Raw genomic sequence first — 16,303 nt, 5'->3', positions numbered from 1 at the left:
ACTGACCAAACTGTAGCTGCAAAAACAAACTGAATTGACAATTTGTTTCACATTGTGTTTGTATTCCACAATTTCTTGTTTTGTTTGTCCTAACCAGAAAAGTGGTGAGAGACATATCGTAGTTGACTTGGAGGCTTATGTGGATTTAGGAGTTGTTATTTCTGTAAGTCAAAATTTCAACAACTTATAAAGCTCATCCACACTTTTCATGAATGTTAATCCTGCTCTCTAAGCTCTGAGTCTGAGCTGTTTCTCCTGCCATTGAAAACAGTCGTCAGTGAACTCAACAAAAAGACCTATTTGGAAAACTGAACATATCTGAAATGTGGGCAGCAATTCAGAGTTCTTCAGAAATGTGTCAGAAATGTAGCAGCAGAAAACAAAACAGTCGTATTTAAAGCTGAAAGCTGGCACTGAATGTCAGATTCTTATTTATCATTTAGTTTTTCTTTTCTTTTCTTCTAAAAGCATAATTTTGCTTGTTTTAGAGAAAATATCTATTGTATTTGTATTTCAAGTTCTTTGCTGCTTTATGTTAAAGGGGAGCTAAAGAGGCAGATTGTACATGTCAGCTCAATAGTCATAAATGTCTTCTGTGTCTCTGCTTTAACTATCAAGTCAAGTAATCTTGCACTTTTTTATGAACACCATACTAATACTAGGTAATTCCTCCCTTTCCTCTCCAAGCAGCCTGAGTTCTTCATGTCTATTGGATTCAGAGCTGGAGACTGGGGAGGCCACTGAAGTACACTGAACACATTGTCATGTTCATGAAACCACTTTGAGACGACCTTTGCTTTGCGACATGGCTCATATTCATGCTGAAAGTAGCCATTAGAAGATGGTGCATTGTGGCCATAAAGGGACTCACATGGTCAGCAGCAATATTCAGATAGACTGAGGCATTCAAACCATGATTGATTGATAAGAAAGGGTCCCAAGTGGGCCAAGAAAACATTACCAACATCGTTACATCACCAAATTCCGGCCCTACCATCTGCGTGCTTCAGCAGAAACCCAGATTCATCAGACCATGTTATTATCCAATCAACCACATGATCGGCTGATTGGATAACTGCATTAAAAAGCAAGTGTACAGGTGTTCCTAGTAAAGTGCTCGTAACTGTATGATACTAAATTGTTGGCGTGCCCTGATAAACTGAGAAGATACTGTATTTAAGAAAAGGTACCAATAAGAGTATCATTTTGGTATTGGAACTCAATTATCTTATTATCAGGAGTTTTATTCAGGAGTCTTATGTGGAATCTTAAAATACTGGGAATATAGAAACCATTTTTTCCTTTTCCATGTTGTTCCACCAGGTCAGGTGTCGGTGTAACGGGTGCCAAGCAGACCATGTTTTACGCTGAGGTGTCCGATGACAACTGCGTGAGCGCAGGTGGAGGTGAGCCCCGGGAGGGAGAGCTTATCGAGGTGGTCAAAGTCCCGCTGCACGAGGCCATGACGTTCGCCTACAACGAGCGTATACAAAAAACCATGGGTGTCATTTTTAGCTTCATCTGGTTCCATAATAACATGTCTCCCAAGTACAAGATCTCCACTAATGTGTAACTAGTATTAACCAACCCGCTTTCTACCATTTATTCCAAATTAAATCAAACACTGGCCCAGCACTTCCTCTCTTCCCCTTCTGGCTCTTCATCCTGTGTTGCCTTTTTTGCTTATTGGTACATGATGAAGGGTGGGCCCCTTGTCTTGTTGCCAGCAGGTATCTTTAAGTTTTGTCCTGTCTACCTTTTTAAATTTTATGTGGTCTTAATATTTTTCCTAAAAAAAACAAACAAAACAAACTTGCCATAGCTGTTTGCCTCTGGCACTTTGTTTCATTTACTGTGCCATCTGTTACAAATGGCTGGATATCACTGATTTCATTTGCCTGCCCTTGATTTAAAGGAATGCTCCACTGGTTTTTGTTGTGGATGTTGAATGTTACTTTCAGGATATGTTACTGGCTGATTAAAAAACAACAAAAACATTTCCCTTTCCTTTTAACCCTTCCTGCAAAACCCACTGTTCACTGCAAACTCTGTGTTTTATGCTGCGTTCATGTCACATCGGAGTTATCGTTATTACAAGTTTCCGACTTGTAATTACAATAGGTAACCGTGTTTTTCCTGAAACACAATTTTAGTCCATGGATTTGATCTTATATTGTCAGCCCACTATATTTTTAAGTCTCACAAAGCCAGCTCTGTCGTCGTACAACAATCTTGATGTCATCAACATAAGTTGCTTCATAAGTCCCTTCTCTACCAATCCATCCCATATGACGTGAACTCAGCATTAAACCACGATGCTAACTAGCCATATACCCCTGGTTAGCTCGGGTTTGCTGACATTTTAATGTGCTAGCATTTGCATTGGAGCCATATTCATGCAAACGTTTATATTGCATCTAATGTAATAACAAGACACAGCAGATGAGCAGTGGCTACTTTTTGCAAATGTTCACTGATGACATAGAGGCAAGGCAAATAAAATAAGATAGAATAAAAACAGTGGAGTATTCCTTTAAGCCATGATCCAGTAATGCAAAAACTATGCTAGTCAATTGTGGGGCCTTGTAACTACGCAGGTGTTAGGTGTGTTTTAACCACCAATTGTTCAGGCATGCCTCAATTAATTTCTCTGATCCACAGCCTTTAAGCAATACTTATCACAGTACCCCGGGCTAAACAATCACTCAGTGTCGCTGAACTCAACTCTCACTCTGTTGGAAATCCTTCATCAAGTCAAACCAGTCGACATATTTGCAGACTTTATTCACTGCACAGAAGGAAAAAAAAAAAAGCATACACCTACCTCTGCACCGAGGGCCTAATTTCTGTTTTCAGTGTGTCATTGTACTCAAGCACAATCCTGATTTGAAGCATACTGTACTAGATTAGTAGAAGATGTAACACACTGAAATCCACTTCAAATGACATCCTCACGTTTAGTTAGGACTTCAAAAAGCTGCAGTGGATTTACAGTTTGTTTTCAGAACCAGATGTTTTGTCTCTAAAATGTCAGTGAACAACCTGAAATCCCTTTGACATAGAGTTTTTATTGACACAGAGGAATTTCTTTTTAGCCTCTATTGCATATTCTTCTTTCTGAGATAAAGACAAACTGCAAAATACAGCAAGTCTTCAAAGGTCAAATCCTCTATTTATTTATTTTTTTAAATCATTTTCATTACAAGTAAGTCATTTCTAGGGAGTTAATTTTATCCCTGGCATGTTACGGTTACATTTTGAACACAATGCAGGTTTAGGAGCATGTTTGGAAGGAGTTCAACCATCTAACAGATTGCCTTTAATCATAATTCATTTGGGAAGGTCCAGTGTAATACGCAAAGTTAATCTCAACAGCAGTTTGCCAAAATCTCAGGTCCAAAATCATCAAACCTTTGGTCATATTCAGGGAAAATCTCTGAATGTGATGATGACCAGCATGTCACTATTATAGTAATATATCTCAAAATCACTTGCAGCTTATAGGCAACAAAGTTCTTACTCTTCTTACTATAGTATATGTTAGTATTTTTCTTCATTCAAAAAAAGGGCTGGTACTTCTTTTATTATTTAATATGTGATGAAACAACCCCCCCTCCCCTCCACACCCCACCCCACACACACACACACACACACACAAACACACACACACACCTTGTTGTTTTTGTTAGAAATATGCAAGTACTGAAGCAAAGCCTAGTGTTTTTAGAAAACGACTGCTCACTTAAAAAAAGAAAAAAATCTTACATTACTATCGGGATCAGAGTTCAGCTCTTGGTGCACCAGCAGAGTTTGGAAGTTGGAAAACACAAAGCTGTAAGTTGTTGAAAACTAACCTGCCTGAATAACTTGATGGTTTTGCTGAATTTAGACATAAAGAAAAAAAGAATGCTGTGTGTTAATGATATTTGGTTATTATTTGTATGAATTTTAAGTGCAATGTTGCTACAAAATGCTAACACCTTAAAATATTAATAGGTTTTAAAATAAATATACACATGTCTTATTAAACGAAAACAAAATCTAGTCCTGATATTGAAATTTGTTGTCAATTAATTCTTTCTTCACCCAGATTTTATTCTCTGGTGTGAAAACTAAAAATGACTTGAGGTCAATTTACGAATGAGTCCAGGATTCATTTGTTGTTTTCTGCTTTTTGAGCCTGAGGAACAGCTGACAATCAATTTGTCCTCTTTTACCCATAAAACCTTGTGTTTGTTTGTTTGTTTGTTTGTTATGTTTGTTTTGTTTTTTTGTTGGGTTTTTTTTTTTGTCGTCATTTTCTTTCATTGGTTTGTTTAGTGTATGTCTTTGTCCCGTCTGAGTCTCACAGCAGGTCTCTGAAGGAGGCCTGAGCATCATTTTCAGGCATCTCAGTGCAGTTATCTGGTGCCACTTGAGCTCTAAATGCATCGTTCTCCTCTGCACAAACAAAATCAAAAGAATTTGAATGAACAAATCTAAATATGTTTGGTTTCACACACTGAGTCAAATATTTGGAAACGTAATTTTCGCCCAAACTGTGTAGGAAAATATGCACATAACCCTGAAGCCATATTTATCTCACCCTACGCCCAATTCCCATTCCTTGATGTAGGATTGTCTAGTTTGCTGGAACTGCTTGAATTATTTTTATTAATTATTTTATGTTAATGTCTTTGCTAAATTGATTCATATTCTCTCAGGAGTAATGAGGTGCCCAGACCTGATTAATAATAGATGTCCAATAACTACATCAAATTCTCCTCGTGTTGTTGGTATCAATTGAGATTCAAACTACAGGATGTATCTACTTTAACAAGTTTAACATCAGGACACTTTGGAAAAATGTGGAAAAGCACCTTTGGAAAATCCTGAAATGACCACTGGAAGTTAAACTAACAGGGCTGTCATACGACACTTATTAACAATATTTTTTTAACTGCACACTACATCATGATAACGAGCCACTATAATATCTTTAAGTGTTTTTTTTGTAGCTTTCAGAGAGTTATTTATTTGGCACCTTATCCTCATCAGACCTCTTTCCTTTATTCTCCTTATTTCATCCCTTCTTCCATGTGAATCTTTTCTTTAGTCTTCAGGTGATTAAGGTCCACGTGGATCTCAGTAGTTCAATGGAGAACCTCACTGAAAGATTTCCAATGGTGCTCACAGTTTTCCATTGTCTAGTTCTTGTCTGGTCTGAGATGATCCCATCGTGGAGACTTTTTGTCTTGAGATGACTCTTGAGAAAATTATTTTGTTGCCCACCTTTTAGCAGAGTTTACAGGGGTTAGCCATAATCATCGCAAAGTTGACAAAAAAACAAAAAAAACAACCCTAGATACTGTATATTCAAACAGTCAGTTTGCTGAAATGAAGCCATCTGCTTCTGATTTGGCTTGACCTAAAATGTGACAAACAAAAAGCCATTTTAACTTGTAAGGCCAGTCTGTGACTTTATGTGCCTGTCAGACGCGACTTCTCTTTTGTATAAAATTTTGAGGGAAGTCGTCACTAAAAATGCGAGGCTGTGTTGCCGTCTACGTTGGCTTGTCACTGTGTCAGCCAGTAAGCTGACGCGGGTGCGGATTTTCCCACAGCTTCCCTCCATCTATTATCTGAAAGTCAAGTGCATTTAGTGACTATTATAAAAGACGCACAGTAGCATTAAAGATTGACCGACTGAAAACGACAGTGACATTGAGTCTAACGTCTAACGTTGTTCCTGAAGCTGTAGAGAATTCAGTTGCCAGAAGAAACAACCAGTGTGGCAGCACTCCAGGTTCAGCTGGTTCAGCCAGGTTCTTTATAAAGGTTGTTAATAAACGGTTAAACTTAAATTCATGGTAGGCCTGTATTTTTATTTTTGTTCAGCCTGTGGAGTCAACATTCACGAGTTGATCTACTTTATCAGACCTGCAGTCTATTTTGTACTCAAGCATTTTTTATTAGTTTTATAAGCTGTTTAAAAGTGGCTGGCTACGTCTGTATCTTATTCAGTTTCGAATTTTCTGTGTGTCTTTCTGCATGAAATACAAAAATTTGAGTTTAAAGCCAAACTTCAAACTTTCATAGTGTTGAATTCAGTCTTAACGGGAGCCGTATAAAAGTCAGTAATACTGGCGATCGGCAGAGATCTTAAAGGAAAAGTTTGAAATTTTGAGAAATGCAGTTATTCGCCTTTTACAGTTAGATGATACGATTGGTGCCACTCTCATGTTTGTACAGTAAATATACAGTAAATAGACTCTCTCTCTCTCTCTCTCTCTCTCTCTGTACTGTGAACTATCAAATAAAGTCAAAAAAAAAAAAAAAACTTTTATAACCCCCCAATAAAGTTGCAAAATGTTGTTTTTACACTTGAGTTTTTGTACGGACTAAACAAACAAGATACAGTGTGTTAATTAATGAACTGTAGGTGTTAGCAGTTAGCTGTGGCTATCTGTCTCCCCCCGTTTCCAGTCTTTATGCTAAGCTAAGTTAGCCAGCTCCTGGCTGTAGAGTCATATTTACCGTACAGACAACACAAGTGTGGTAGCGATCCTCTCATCTAATTCTAAACAAGAGAGTGAAGAAACACATTTCCCAAAATGTTTAACTCACCTTTTTAATTATACCACCACGACAAGCCGAACTTTCCCCTCTGCGACAAAACTAAATGCACTTTTGACAGTTTAGAGTGAAGTTGCAGACTGTGCCACCGGTAAGCCATATGCTACTTCTGTTAAATACACACAGCAAGACTGATACGTGAGGTAAATAAATGGTTGTATAATTCATTCCTGCCTATGCTGGATATTAACCATTAGCCCAGCATTGGACATTTCTACCTCCATCACTCAGGCACATGATGATATGATATTTTGTGTGCGTTCGCTTGCTTCTAAGGCGTTGACATATCAAATTCTCAGCCACATGTCAGAAATGTCAACACTCAGTGGTTCTTCGTGACGGAAAACTTTATCCATCAGTACCAGATTTTTATAGATGTACCCCCCATGGCTATGCTGTAGTTGCTTCTTCAACTGTGATTGTTTTTTTGTTTTCTTTTTTCGTTCATGGTTTGTGCACTGTTTGACAATTTCTTACTGTATTATCAGTGATCACGAGCTGAGCTGCAGTTTATCATGAAAATGTGGGGTTTTTAAAGGTGCTATGTGTAGTATTATCTAATTAAACCAGATGTGATCTACTCAATATTCCTTTGTTTCATTAAACATTTAGCGATTCTTGATTTGCTCATGAATCCTGTGAAAAGCACTTTTGATGAAGCCCTCTCACTTTTGCTTCTTTATTTGCAGACTGGTAGCTGAATATTCAGAAGCAACAATCAAATCTGCTGCTATGAAGCAGCTTAGACTGACTATAAAGTGCACCACATATATTAACCCATTAGGTACTGTAATATCTAGTGAAATCCTACACATAATACCTTTAAGTGAAAGAATTATTATGAATTTTCTCACAGTAAAGATGTAAAGAAATTTGTCCAATTGTGATTTTCTTTTTCTTTCTGGTGTCTTACACTGAATTTGTGTTTTTAAAAAAAAATATTTTCTGGAAAAAAAAAAAGTACAAACACGATCATTGCAGTTTTAGGAATTTATCATGTATTTTAAGCTTTATTAAAAGTGTATAATTGTGGGCAGTGTTTTCAGTAATGTTTGGGTTTTGTTAATTTATTACCTAATTGTTGAAATATCTAACTTTTAAAACATGAGACTTGGTACATACATACAGTATATATTTAAATATGGTACTTTGCATGTGCACTAACTGTCTTGGATTAAACTGCATTAAGTTGAAATAAAATGGGTTTGATGCCAAAATATCTTCTTTTTTTTTCTCTTCTGTCTTAGTTATTATCACAGTTTTGAACGTGTCTGTACCGTTAATGTCATTTCTTTTTTCATTGACACCTGGCAGTGAGAATTTATGGGTCAGCTGTCAAAAACGAAGAAACGGTGTCTGCTACACTGAGTAGAGAGTGGAAACCTGTTTAATTAGAGACGTTGATGTTTTTGCCCCCGTTGGGACATTCTTCACTCCTCACTAAACTGGAGTAAGATTACACCTACAGGAGTATCTAAGCAACCTTTAAAAGCCTGCAATTATGATAACTAAATGTTGTTAGAACGTTTTACATCCTTACTTCACTTATGAAAAGACTTATTTTTCTAACATGCAGTGACCGATAACATTGCTGTATATGTTTTTAGAAACTTTCATATAATAGGCTACTATATAGTTTCAGAAATATTATGTTGCATTATGAATAGGTGGCTTTTATTTTGGTTTTTTAAATTGGACATAAAATGTAATTGCAAAACATATTAGAAGCGTTTTAAAGCATTAAATTAGGCTTTGAAGGCTTGCACATGCCCTTTCATTAACAGGTATGTCCAATTTGGCATCACTTAGTGCTTTAATTCCTCATATGTAGCTTTTATAAGCATTTAATACACACTGTAATGTAGTAGTAAGCAGTTATACATGTTTATTAATGTATCTGTCAATAGCTATTACTCCTCCTGTGGACACTCATAAGTATGAACAGATACTGAATGACAATACAATAAAACATATGTCTTCATAGGAGAAGTATGACAAATAATGTACATTAATAAACACATTAAGATGTCCATACAGCTGCTTATAACTGTATACAAACATTAACATTTAGTAAATGTTTGTACGCTGTTCATGAAAACTGGTTGGACTGAAAGTAATATGTTACAGTTTCCTGAAACTGAAAGAACAGACTTCAGCAAGTTTTTCTGTGATTAACTCGAAATCCGCAGCGCTTCCCCTGCTGCTTACATAAATCTGCTAGCAGCCATTATGCAGCCCGTTGATATACATCACCTCTCTTGAACAAACGCATCCTGATAACACCGAACTAGATGTGGATCAGGAAATGAGACGACACATTTATGCAAAGAATCCCTCTGTGGAGATAAGCCGAAGCCTGATCTCGATGGGCATCTTGATAGTGTTTTTCCAGCAATGAAAGCCGGAGTTTTTCACATTTAGCGAGTGGCAAAATAAAAGCTGTTGTACTTCGGAGATGATTTTAATCTGAGGTGGTTCAGCAGAGGTGTGTGTGTGTGTGTGTGTGTGTGTGTGTGTGTGCGCGTGCGTGCAAGAGTGGGGAAACAGGAAGAAAATTTTCTTTCTTATAGAGTCATTGTTTAAAAACTCTCTGAACTCTACACATTGAGACAGGAAGTCTTCTTCATTTATGAAATATGGCCCGTCTGCCAAACGTGACTCTTTGTATATCGCTTTCACTTTAAATCCTTTCTTTTTTCAAATGCCAGCACCACACACACACACACACACACCCACACACACACACACACACACACACACACATCTTAAAAGCATGTTGCCTGGGAACGAAATGGCAACAGGTCACACTCACTTTCCCTCATACTTGAATATCACGACACACTTGGGCCTCTCTACGAGTAGTGCACCGGCAAACATCAATATTTTTTCATATTCTTGTGTAGCTTTTAACCTTGATAACATGGAGCCTGAAAGAGAGGTTTTCCAGCTCTACCTTTGTATCCTCCACTGACTTCTTCTTCTACTTCTTGCTGCTGTTGCTGGGTGGGTTTTAAACGGGAGTCAACTGGCAGCTCATTGCTAGAATTAAACTGTGGTGAAAGGAGCCAAGGTATCAGCTCAACACATGTTAAGTTGTACATGAATATTAGGGGTTGTTTCCATTAGTAAACTGTCTTTTTAGGGGTTTTGAGTTGAGATTTCAACCCTCAGGCTACTTAGCAACATAATGAAATTAAGAGGCGTCTAGATGATTCTCCACTGCAAATTCAGTCCACTAACAAGACTACTAGTATAAAGTATATTACAGTTTCACAAAGCCTATAGTGATTTATTACATACCAGAAAGCTGTGTCAATAGATGACGTGTATTGTTAGATTTGTCTTACTATTTGGGCACAAAATGTAAAGGGTATAAGGATATACATATTGTTAAATCAAAAGAGTTTATCATCTCCACAGAGAGCCGGAGTGAAACCTGAGCTTCTGGGTTTGTAGACAGCAGAGATTACAACTAAAAAATTGGATAAAATACTTTACATATTACAAAAAAAATGTACTTTTAAGTATTTTTAAAACGAAGTACTCCATTACTTTAACTCAAGTAAAGATTTGACTGATCAACTTTCACTTGTATGGGAGTAATATTTGACCAGGAGGATCTATAGTTTGACTCAAGTACTAGAGCTGTGTACTTTGTCCACCTCTGCTAGAGAGAACCTCAGGGTGCTAGTAGTGAGCAGCTCCCTGCTGATCAAATTTATTCTTCCAGAGATTTTGTTTATCACCAACAGTTCAGTAAACACATCCTTCCCTTGCCACCACCCGAGCATCTTCAGGAAGTTGGATGGGATGGACGGATGGATGGATGGATGGATGGATGGATGGATGGATGGATGGATGGATGGCTACTTAAATTGCGTCCCTGCTGCTTTCATGTTGTAACTGGACACATGGGATGTCTGTGTTCTCCAGAGACCATCTGGATATGTGTGTATCACCACAGCAGATGGATTACCATCCATCTTTTCTGAATACAGTCCATTCACAGGTGGGAGCTAAAACCTGCCCTTTGAAGGAAGGACAAGATCCAGCACTGCAGTCACAGAACACACCGAGGTGCACAAAGCCAGTGTAATTCCAGCGCACTCTGACACACTCTCCATCTGTATGCAAATGAGACTACATAAGGACATGTGCTTTTTAACCTTTGTCTAGCTTGTTTTCTTCTTTATCTTCATCGCAAATGTCTTTTGTCTACTGGAGCTTATTTTCTACTGTTGGGCACTTAACAGCTCCACTGGAGCCTTTGCAGGCCAAAAGCCTTTCTCACAGACATTTAAAATAGATTTCCCAGCTGAGGTGTTTACAGCACCTCACAACCATTTTGACTGTTGTAAGAAAAGTCCGCTTTTCCGGCCAATATGTCATGTTAAACAAGACAGTCATGCTACCAGCTCTGTGAGACCGTACTTACAAGTACTTGCAAGTATTTAGTCAAAAATTTTGATTTTGACAAGATATTGGTGCCAGAATAATTCCTCATCTGGGAACCTTGATCCAATAGTTAACACTAGATGAGAAGTCAGTTCGTCTGGGTACAGCGGATATCTTCACCGATCCGACAGTCAGCCTCAGTGGCGCTACAGAAAAGTCAGATTTCATGGCAATCCATCCAATAGTTGTTGAGATATTTCAACACATCTGACAAACCGCCGCTAGCATGGCTAAAAAGCAAAGAGAAAAGTAAAAATATTTTCATCTCGCAGTCCCTCAGATTTATCCTATGACTGACCCCTGATCAGATCAAGTCATCCATCATGTTGTTTTTTTTTTTTTTTTTTTACTTTTTCACCAAACCTACCCTTGAAATTACTACAAGATGTTCTGCTCCTCTGCCCTCAACCCCTGAGCAGTTAGGTCATAACCTTGGATTAACATGGCATTGTGCTTTGAGGAAGAGCAGAGGAGGGACTAGTTCAAACTGATAAACAGCCTTTGATAGGAACCAGGTGAATACTCACAACCTGTTTCTGTTTTAAAGAGCTAATATCGAGCTAGCCGTAAAGGTTTTGCTGCTCTGTTTTCTTTGCAGCCTTATCAGCGATGTATATTTACGAGGTCCTGCGCTGCGTATGCTGGGACGGATTGGGAGGGTTTAGAGCACTTTGGTTTCTCCATATGAGGAAAGAGGCAAATGGTAAAATATTATCTGCTACATTAATTCTGACAGGAAAGAAATCTGAACAACATACCACATATCCTCTTTAGTCATATCTTTTAATCAGTGATTTATAGGAGGACAGGTGGCATTGAGATAATCTGGGCATCATATCTCATCTCTCACAGACCCGTATCTGTGATAGAAGGAAGCAAACGAAACAATAATTTAGGTTCAAAGGGCTTTAGGATGCAGCCCCCGCAGCTTTTCCCTGCTTAAACTTGTGTTCAGCGTTGAAGATAACCACTGGGTTTGTGACAACACAGTAGAAACAGCGAGTATTCAGTGTTGCCAGACCATCACAGACAATACATAACGTATAATGAAAACTTGTCCTGAACCATTTATTTTGTTGTCACATCTCTCAGTATCTAAAAGGTTAAATGAGGACTGCCACTAAAAATTCAGTTACAAAGTACGAACAAGAAGAGCAAGACCTGTCATTAACTTGTCCAACTGGTTAACATTGTAACTGTGTTTTTCCATTGTCTGTGTGCGTGTGTGTGTGTGTGTGTGTGCGTGCACGCGCGGGTTTGGGGTGACTGTTTCCCTGTTCACCCAGTGTTACTGAAACCAAACTATGCATTTCCAGATAGTTTGGAAATGCCTGTCACTTTTCCTCTCCTCTCGACAGTAACATGTCACCCACAGACTGGCACGTACTGTATGAAAGCCGAGCTCTCCGCATGAGAAAACACGAATGCATGCAGCACTATCAGCAGAGCAGAACATAAGGGTATGAGAGAGGTACACTCTGGTGCCAGCGGTGACTACATGTCTCATCCTAATGCTGCAGGAATACCCTTTCCACACACTCGATAGCTCAGTCATCTAAAAGAACTGACGGAAAAACCAGTGTAACTAAGGACACTGACCTCGCTCTATTTCTATCTGGTGAACCTGGTATTTATAATGTTTGTTATTGATAAACCACTATTTTATCCAGTGTCTTTTTGGGAGAAGGCAGGTCAAATCATAACAACAGGGTTAGCTATGTGAAAAATGTCTTCAAAAGGAACTTGTGAGGTTGTATTTTTGATACGGGAAGTTGAGTATGTGATATGCTTGGTGTTCAAATGATCTAGTGCTAGCTAGTTTTATACTTTTTCTTCTGTTGTTCACTTAGCAGTTCAAGTGGTGCCTTGCACAAGGGCAAATTTTCTATACTTTCCCCAGCTGATGAACTATACTGTACAGGCTGGTTCACTAAGGATTACTAGGCTTTACTAACTCGCAACCATTTTGACAAAAGACTGACTACGGTTGTAGTTGGATGGTGAGTAAGGCATAAAATAGACAAGATGTTTTCCACTTTCTTCCTCTAACAAATTTATGAGGCTATAATGTCAAGGTTGCAGGGATTGGTCCTTGGTTCTTGGTTAGCTAGTTAGCTATTTTAATTAGTCGTTTGTTTATGTTTGTTGTCACACAGCTCTGACTATGTAACGTGCAATTTCTGCTTTGCTCTGGCACTTTAAACTTTGTCTTCTATTGTATTACCACTATTGTATTATCACCAGCAACAACATTGCTGTATAATGTAGGTTATTCATTTTTTAAAACCGTACTCGGCATTTGTATAACTGCCACACAGTTTTTATCTGTCAGTGTGCAGGAAAAGCTACATTCCTCTGCCAGTTCCCCCATTCTTTCCTCCCACGTTTAAACTATGGGTAGGGATTTCTGCAGCGTATAAGCACAACTTTTACTCTGGCTACAACACCTTTGATTCTTTGATTTAAATAGTTAAGGAAGTGAGGTGTGCGCACATAGTTCCTGTGGGGGAGAAGCTGATGCTTAATGTGTTGATTTGTCAAAAATGCAGAAGACAAATAACTGTGACCTCCTCAGTTCCCTTTTATGCATCAATTCCACTCTCACTCCCCCCCTCATGTTTCATTTTCCTCCACAGTATCAACCAACAAATACAGGTTCAAAGAACTGTTGGAATAAACAAAGAGAAAATTATTAAAGCCCCTTTTTGAATCTACAGTATACTCAAGAAAAAAAATGTCCTCTCCAAGAAACTCCAGGTCAGGAAACAAGTTTGGTCAATGATGCTGAACCCTAGAGGTCACCAATCATGGTCATTAATTATTCAAAGCCCCTTTTAAAAGACATGTGTGTGTTTGAATTAATCCACAAGGGAAATAAACTGCTATTAAACAGTATTGTTTATATGTGGTCCATGAGGACGGAGCTCCATGATATTGCTTTGAGATGAGGCTTCATTACATTCATCCGTCCATCTGCACTGTGGAAAAGACGGCTAAATATTTAGAATTCAGTATCCTGTGGTTTAACCATTAGAGGAAGACACAATTAAAACCAAGAACACATCAGCAAATGAGCATCATCTTAGTAGCCGGTGCGGTGAGGTAGTCATTAGAGCTTGATGAAAAACAGTATGTCTCATCCCTGACCCATGCCGTCACCATCAACACCCCCCAAACGCCACCAGACACACACACGCTGCGTCCCCCGAAAGATGCTTAAAGATAAAAGAGAGTCGACCCGTCAGCCGTATGTACAGAGCCTGGAGATCTGAAAGGAGAAAAGCCATGAAAAATGGATGAGAGAAGAAATCCACTTCACCTCCCCCCTGGAGGCTTGCAAACCCCCCACAGCGCTCCCACTCATAATCCCGTCTCCTCCTGCACACACACTCCTCTCTCTGTGCCTCACACACACATGCATGTGGTGTATGCAAACAGGAAGACAAGGTGGGCACACACCACCCGAGGCCCGTCGGTAGACAATATATTCAAGAGATATTAGATTAATATTAGTCTTTTATGACATGTTAGATATCATCCATGGCTAATGTGAAAGAGCAGAGCTTCATAAAACTGTCTAAGGTTTAAATTTACAATTTCAATTGTTCTCATTTTGCATATTTTCTTCAGCTGCATAGATTTTCAGGTTCATGTTGATTCATTTCATATGTAAAGGCAAAATGTATCCAGGTTCCTCTGATGGACCACTCAGGCTTAAAGAGATTCTTAACAAATTTCATTAGTCACGGTTTCAATGGAGAGGCTCATATTAGCGAACCTTTATGGTCTAAATGCTCGTACAGAGGCAATTCCACCTTGCCATGAGAACACGTCTGGGCTAAGCACTGAGGGCTTTCAGTTTAATGGGAATGGAAATTAAAAAATACATTTTTAAAATATAGATTCAGCACAAAAAATGATTATTACAGTCTATGTGCAAGATAGGCCAGACCAGAGTCTACAGCCATGCTAGCATCTCTGTGAGGCTAACATCAGCATGCTAGCATGCTCTCAATGACAATGCTAACATGCTGATTGTTTAGCAGGTGCAATGTTTGCTATGTTCACTTTCTTATTTTATCCTGTTAGCATGTTAACATTTGCTAATTAGCACTAAATGCAAAGCGCAGCTGAGGCTGATGGGAAGATCATTAGTTTTGAGGATATTTGGCCATAAACAAAGTACTGGAAGAATTTAAATTTTGACCTGATGATGGTGTCACATGAAAAATTGTGAGTGATCACAAAAGTTATTTCATCCTGAGGGAGACAGGAATTTGCTGTGAACAAAATTTCTATCCATCTAATAGTTGTTGAGATTTTACTCAAAACCACAAATTTGAACTTCGTGATGGCCCAAGAGGAAAAATCATGTGATCACCAAAGTCAGTAGGCTTCATCCTCTTGGCACCATGAATGTCTGTGCAGGATTTCATGGCAATCCATCCAAAAGTTGTTGTTGAGATATTTCAATCTGGACCAAAGTTGTGGACTGACCGACTGACCAACATTGCTATTCCTGGAGGGGACGCTGCTTGTGTGGCTCAAAATCCATCTGTGACACACACACACACACACACACACACACATATATATACTCTTACACATTGTGCCTTCACCACCTGAGGCCCTTTACAAGGTGTGATCCAACTTAAGGCACTCACATGTACTTGTGACAGCGTGTGAAATGTTCCAGTCAAAGCGGCTGCAGCGGCTCGGCCTATCGGCCGCCTCCTTCAAGGCCTATCTGCCGGGCTGGCAGTCGCCTGATGAGAAGGAGACAGAGACATGGAGTGAGGAGAGTGGGGGGGGGGGCGTCACACGCACTTTGATTGGCAGCTTCTCTCTCTCTTGTTGTGCTTGTCACGCAGCGAGTGAGGTGTCTCCTGGTGGCATGTTCAACTTCTCTTACACCTCAGCAGCGATGTTAAAGAAAAACTTGGTGTTGTTGTCATAGTTCTGGCCTTTATAAACTGGAACAATATTGTGCTGCCCACTGTCTTTGGCCAGTGTAAAGCTGTTTCATTTGGGCATTAATAAGTTTAATTTTTGGCTAATACAATGTATATGTATCTTGGCCAAAAATACAACTGTAAGACTGGTTGTAGAAAGAAAGAATAGTCTATTTTTCCTTAAATGACCTTCAAACAATCTCTAATTTCTGCAGTTAATATTAACTACAATCAAAACAAAAGAAAGCTTTTTTATGAGGGCCAAACATACAAAAGCTTAC

General features: G+C 38.8%; 1 protein-coding gene across 1 annotated transcript in view; it reads left to right on the top strand.

The window, feature by feature from the left end:
- nudt14 (nudix (nucleoside diphosphate linked moiety X)-type motif 14) overlaps positions 1 to 7,834 on the top strand; it is a 26,452-nt gene extending 18,618 nt beyond the window's left edge. The window contains exons 4-5 of the mRNA XM_087176313.1: positions 720 to 745; positions 1,289 to 7,834. Coding sequence (XP_087032439.1) covers positions 720 to 745; positions 1,289 to 1,573 — 311 coding nt within the window. The 3' untranslated portion in view covers positions 1,574 to 7,834. The remainder of the gene's footprint in view (positions 1 to 719; positions 746 to 1,288) is intronic.
- The last annotated feature ends 8,469 nt before the right edge of the window (positions 7,835 to 16,303 follow it).

Source organism: Seriola lalandi, unplaced genomic scaffold, assembly GCF_002814215.2.
Source record: "Seriola lalandi dorsalis isolate HSWRI2012SDOR001 ecotype SW California unplaced genomic scaffold, Sedor1 jcf7180002054544, whole genome shotgun sequence".
Classification (NCBI taxonomy): Eukaryota; Metazoa; Chordata; class Actinopteri; order Carangiformes; family Carangidae; genus Seriola; species Seriola lalandi.
This window is presented reverse-complemented; position numbering and strand designations above follow the sequence as displayed.